Here is a 6,000-nt window from a genome sequence, read left to right as displayed (position 1 = left end):
CAATTCTTACAAATATGACTATGGATGTATCTGAATCATCGAAAAAGGAGACAAAACAATACCTTCTTGATAGTCAGATATTGATTTCAGTTAGCTATCCTACTTTGGCGAAAATGTTTTTACCATATGTCGAGAACCCTTCTTACGAGTCTTCCAACGAACACCGTGCGAGGTGGAGTAAAAGAGGGGTCATGTCAGACTTATACCCATCTACGAAGTTCTGATTATGCATCATCGGCGGCACACCATGGGGATCAACACCATCGGAACAATTAAGAGTTTCCTTAGACACCAAAAGAGCATGAGCGGGACCACCTCCACCATATGACATGAGACAATCAGTAAAGTTTAGAGGTTCACCATTATGATTAAGTTTGACAGTATGCTAACCGAAAATAAATGGTGACCTAAGAATGGGGGAGGGGTGGAACTTATGGGTTGGAGAAATCAAAATTGATTTGTTGAGGAATGTGGTTAATATGAGAAAGAGTATTGGAAGAGGTGAGAGAAATTTGAAGTGGAGGATAATTTGCTTGAGGCATAGAAGGAGAAAACAATGACGGAGGAGGGTGGTGGTTGATATTTGAAGTTGTTGAAGTTGAGTAAGTGAGGAGGTTAATTCCAGCTAGCGGAATAAAAAAATCAAGTTTGAAAGGTTGAAAATTCAAACGGAAATTTTAAAAACAAATTTTATTAGCCAAAAAGAGAGAGTATCCACATTTCAATAGATAGAGAAAAAAGGAGTTTGATTTAGTTTTGTTAATAGAGATTCTAGTGTGTTATTGACCACATCGGTGGCGATTTCACCATCGAGAACTTTATACCTAAGCCCAAGGTTGGAGAATTCGGATCTCGGGGAGATCTCGTTTGAACTTTTTTAGGGAGATCTCGGCATCTCGGAATAATCTCGGGAAGATCTCGGACGTTGACTTATGTTGACTTTATAGTTTTTTTTAATAAAAATATACATAAAAACATAAATATATGTATATTTATATACGTTTTTTACGAGATTTTACAAAAATATCCGAGAAATGAGCGAGAAAATCTTAGAAATTACGAATTTTACAATAAAATCTTACAAATTAGCAAAAAAATCCGAGAAATCGTGGCTTTGACGAAGTTTGACCCCGTTGACCGAGAAATCTCGGGAGATGAACATCTCGTCTCGGTTGCTTTCTAAAAATGAGATCTCGGGGAGATCTCGAGAGATTTACAACACTGCCTAAGCCCTTTCATTGATGAAAAAGAGAAACAAGAATATAATTAAAACGGCAAAACTTGAGAGCAATAAATTAATTCTAACATTCGAGCTAATGCTAACTAAACCGAGTCAAACCAAACCGGGTCAAAAACAATAACCAACAAATAGCCCGGAACAAACAAAGATTAAGTGAACCAAACAACCACCTAAAAAATGGAGGCGATACTTCCAACATTCAAATTGATAATTCCATGCTATTTTCCAATTATACTTCAATAATGTCCAACAAAAAAGTTTTGTAAAAAAACATCATTAGGGGTAGTTTAGGGAATTTAGGTGCAACTATAAAAAACTTTAATCTACAGTAAAACCTGTATAAATTAATAATGTCGGGACCGGCATATTTTATTAATTTAGCGAGATATTATTATGTCGATAAATTAATAAATTATTAATTTAAAAAATTAGCTTATATTTTATGAGCAACTCTCAAAATAATGCATCGACATTTGAAATTACTATGTCCGTTCACTTTATCTATTTGAATAAAGCATAAACTAGGACCTTCAAAATTCTCATGTACGTACATTCACACGTAAAAGAACTTGTCAAGTTCAATGTACATAGATCTAGATTGATAACAATATAATGTATAATGATAAATTTTAAAATCACATCTAGATCGATCACTATAGATTTATTTTTTACTAGAAAATCCTAAAAGTTTGGAATATATTTGTAATTATTAATTTATAGTTTCGATGAGACCAATATATTTACATTGAGATTTCAAAAAAATTATTATCTTATTATTTTATCGATTGGGGTTGAATTTTGTACTGGTCTCAAGTTAGAATCGAACAAATTATTCATTTTATCGACGTTATTAATTTATCAAGGATTAAATTACAGAGGTTTTACCGTAAATATCAACTCGCCGAGATACTTCGAACATTCACAAACAACCAAACCAAATCCTTTAAATTTCTTCCGACTCTATATATCTTCATTCACAGCCGTTACCTATTCTCTTCCGCCATCGCCGTTGCTACTCCTCAACTTAATCCGTCATCAAACAACTAAGATAAGTAATTTTTTTCACACGTTATGCTTACGTGGATTTTGCATAGAGTATGCAGTTAGTCGTTTTTTTGATCGTAAAGCTAGAGAAGTTGTTTTGAAGAAGTATTTGAGTTTAACCATTTCTGCTTCGAACAGTCGAACTACGGTTTATTTGTTGATTTCATCACTAGGGTTCAATTAGTTTTAAATGTTCTATTCAACCTCTATCTAGTACGGTCATTAAACGATGATTCTTGATCAAATTTATAGACAAAATCTCAAAAAGCTTTCAACTTTATCACTAAATTCACCTTTTTTTGCACTCTTAAACCAACACACACTCAATTTTTTACATACCCAAAAGCACAATTACACAAATGTATACATGAAATGGAAAAAAGATCCATACTTTGACTCAATTGAATCAATACACAAATCAATCAAACTCAAACCCATTATTGCTTTAAAGAATTGCATCATTGCATCTCCACAAGGCTGCATACCCATCTCTGATGTTTCAAAAAAAGGGTTACAATTAGATATACCCATGAAAGTTGCTAGGTTTCTTAGAATGTACCCTTCTGTTTTCGAAGAGTTTACAGGACCCGAATATAATCTACCATGGTTTAGGTTAACCCCAGAAGCTGTTGTAATTAATAATGAAGAACAAAGTGTTTATAGGGACTTTAAGGATGATTTAGAGGATAGATTAAAGAGGTTGATATTGATGAGTGTTGAGAATAGGTTGCCATTAAAGATAATTAAAGGTCTGTTGTGGTATTTAGGGTTACCAGACGATTATTTGCGAAATTTAGAAGAAAATGTTGATGGGTGTTTTAGGGTTGTGGATATGGGAGATGGGTTGAAAGGGTTAACTGTGTTGGAAGCGGAAAAAGGCGAAAAGATTTTGTCGGTAATTCAAAAGAATGCATTTAAGAATGGTGTTTATAATGGTGGACTAATGGAACCTGTTTCGATTCCATTGTTTCCGTCTAAAGGGTTGAGATTAAGGTCAAAGATTTTGGATTGGTTAGATGGGTTTCAAAAAGTTCCTTACTTTTCACCGTATGAGAAATACCCGGATTTGGATCCGGATAGTGACGTGGCTGAGAAACGGGTCGTGGGTTTGCTCCATGAGTTGCTTAGTTTGTTTGTTGAACATTCTGCTGAAAGGAAGAGACTTTTGATATTAAGAAAGTATTTGGGATTACCACAAAAGGTTCATAAGGCGTTTGAGCGACATCCGCATGTGTTTTATCTATCTTTAAGGAATAATACGTGCACTGCGATATTGAAAGAAGCGTATTGTGATAAAACGGCTATAAAGGTTCATCCTTTAGCTGAAGTAAGGAAAAAGTACATTGCTTTGGTAAAAGAATCGAAAGTTATTTTGAAAAACAGACGGTTGAGGAATCAGTGTTTTTGCTCGGGTGATGAGAATTTAAAGTTGGATTTGGGTGAAGATGATATTGTTAATGCAAGGTCAGAGTGTTTTTAGTTTTAGTTATTATGATGTTATCAACTTATAAAGTTTTATTTCTTATTTTCTGTTAAGTTGTTTGCATTTTGTTGTACATGAAAAGTTCTTTGATCACATCTTCTGCTGAATTTTTATAGTTTTGAAGGCAATGACTGTAACAGAAAACTTTAGAAAATATGATAAAATCAACTTCTATTTAGACGAAAAATAACTTCTAATTTGCATCCTTTGTAAAAATCATGAGAAAATTTTAAAAGTTCAAACCTTAAGTGGTCATTTGCAATTCTTATAAGAACTTTTCGATTTTCTTACAGTAGGTTATCATTCAATGACTATGATCTTCTAGGTTTGTGATTTATGAACTGATGCCATACTCATTTGTTCATGTGAAAAAGTTACTGAAATTTATTGTATTTTGATTTACATAACTGTCTCAATCATTGAAACATGTTGCAAGTTTGTATTCCTGTTGTGTAAACTCATATTGCAATAGAAGTGGCAATTTCAACCCATTTATGTGATAGCTGGTTTGGGCTTTATTATAATGCTGAAGGGTAAACTTCAAGATTTTAATTAAAGGCAAAAGAGTAAGACCGGATGATGGGGTTAATGTATTATGAGGACAAGATTGGGAACAATTTTGTATCCCGTTTAGGAATAAATTAGGAATTAGATTCTTAGGTTAATTAGGATTCTTTTGATATAAATAAATATAAATACTAGGCTTATTATTATTTTTTTTTGGAAAAGCAGGTATTTCATTAGTACTCAAAAACAATAATACAACAGATTAATGGCCCAGCAAAATATGCCAGCCACCTCAACGATACAGTGAAACAGTTACAAGCAATTCGCGAATTGTTAATCTAACAAGAGGTTAAGCTAACAATTAAGAAAAACACGAGGGTTGTGTAACCAACTATGCCAATCAATCTTCGATGATTTACACCTTTTCGCGATTCACTCATAAGACTTTACTTGAATCTCACATAATGCAACGGGTGGATTCCAACACTTGTTATTGAAGACCTTTTGGTTTCGATTACGCCAAATAAGATAGCCGCATGCCCAAATTACCACTTGCCAAATCTTCGATCCCAAGGGAGACATTGTAGTACTCGGATTCGCAAGGAACATTTCCCTAATGCTTAGAGAAGCACTAATGTTAATGCCCCACCAATTGAAAACTTTATATCATACGTCAAGCGCGAATTTGCAGAAAATTAGACAATGGTCCACCGACTCTACATCATCGTCGCAAAGGGGGCAACGAGTGGAATGTAGGTCGATGCCCCGATTATCCAATTCCTTTAAAGCCGGAAGGCGCTTCCTCATCGCTCTCCACACAAAAATACCCACTTTTTTCGGGACAAGAATGTTGCACAAAGTTTCGATGACATTGGAACCTGTGATAATTAGTTTTGAATCAATCAAACCCGCCAGTTTTTTAACCGTAAAGATCCCGCTAGATGCCAACTGCCACTGCCACGAATCAGCTTCGCTTATTATTATTCTTAGCATTGGTAAGTATTCGACTATTAATAAAAGAAGTGTAAAAGCTTTACTTTTGTTAGGGTCTTTTTTTCTCTTGAGGTTTCATCCTCAATATCAACCTTTGGATTAGGGTTATCAGAATTCGATTCTGCATCCTGCGTCAAAGTATCCCATTACGTAATCAATTGTTAACTGCGTTCTACATCATTTTCAATAAAAATTGGAACATTCTTTTAATACTTGTGAACATACTCACTATATCAATTTTGTATTATATACCTGTTTTAGCCCAGCTCCATATTGACTTGTTACCAACTGCTCGACCCACCCATTTTGTCACCTACATATTTCAACAGTGTGTCAAGAAGGTGGCTATCAACTACCTCTTGTAGTAGTAGGCATGTTTACTTTCCACTTAATGATCTCTTTCTGTACAGTTTCTATTTTTAATTTAGTAAGTAAAACTTTTGTTTCTTTGTCACATAATCTCTGTCACTTAATCTGAAAATTGGTTTGTTAAGAGATATAGAATCAGACACTCCTTCTCAAGTTTCATATGCAGCAGCCTGAGTAGTTGGAAACTTTCCAAATCTTATTCCATGGTTGCTAGAAACAGTTAAATGATTAAAGGTGATCATTTCGACCCATTTATAGGTACATGGGGATGGTTCCGGTTAAATTCTCTCCAATGGGTAACGTTTAAATAATTACTGTACTTTAGTTGATAAGGAAACATGTATACAAAACCTCTTAGTTGTTT

General features: G+C 34.2%; 1 protein-coding gene and 1 long non-coding RNA gene across 2 annotated transcripts; one reads left to right on the top strand and one right to left on the bottom strand.

Annotated features, from left to right (window-relative positions):
* The first annotated feature begins 2,167 nt into the window (after nucleotides 1–2,167).
* On the top strand, nucleotides 2,168–5,553 carry LOC139898771 (protein WHAT'S THIS FACTOR 9, mitochondrial). The gene is made up of 2 exons (XM_071881541.1): nucleotides 2,168–3,748; nucleotides 4,500–5,553. The coding sequence occupies exons 1-2, from the start codon at nucleotides 2,514–2,516 to the stop codon at nucleotides 4,525–4,527; spliced, it is 1,263 nt and encodes a 420-aa protein (XP_071737642.1). The 5' UTR covers nucleotides 2,168–2,513; the 3' UTR covers nucleotides 4,528–5,553.
* LOC139898772 (uncharacterized) lies at nucleotides 4,384–5,929 on the bottom strand. Its single transcript, XR_011777139.1, has 3 exons — nucleotides 5,520–5,929; nucleotides 5,312–5,395; nucleotides 4,384–5,228 (listed from the first exon to the last, which is right to left on the bottom strand). It is a non-coding gene; the product is annotated as an uncharacterized lncRNA (long non-coding RNA).
* Nucleotides 5,930–6,000: the final 71 nt, after the last annotated feature.

The sequence above is a fragment of the Rutidosis leptorrhynchoides genome, chromosome 3 (genome assembly GCF_046630445.1).
Source record: "Rutidosis leptorrhynchoides isolate AG116_Rl617_1_P2 chromosome 3, CSIRO_AGI_Rlap_v1, whole genome shotgun sequence".
Lineage (NCBI taxonomy): Eukaryota > Viridiplantae > Streptophyta > Magnoliopsida > Asterales > Asteraceae > Rutidosis > Rutidosis leptorrhynchoides.
The sequence above is the reverse complement of the archived record's forward strand: the minus strand, read 5'-3'. Positions and strand labels throughout refer to the sequence as shown.

Coding starts and splice junctions, on each gene's coding strand:
- LOC139898771 (XM_071881541.1), top strand. CDS start 2,514: ATGATTCTTGATCAAATTTATAGACAAAATCTCAAAAAGCTTTCAACT. Junction 3,749..4,499: donor GATGATATTGTTAATGCAAG/GTCAGAGTGTTT, acceptor TTGGAAAAGCAG/GTATTTCATTAGTACTCAAA.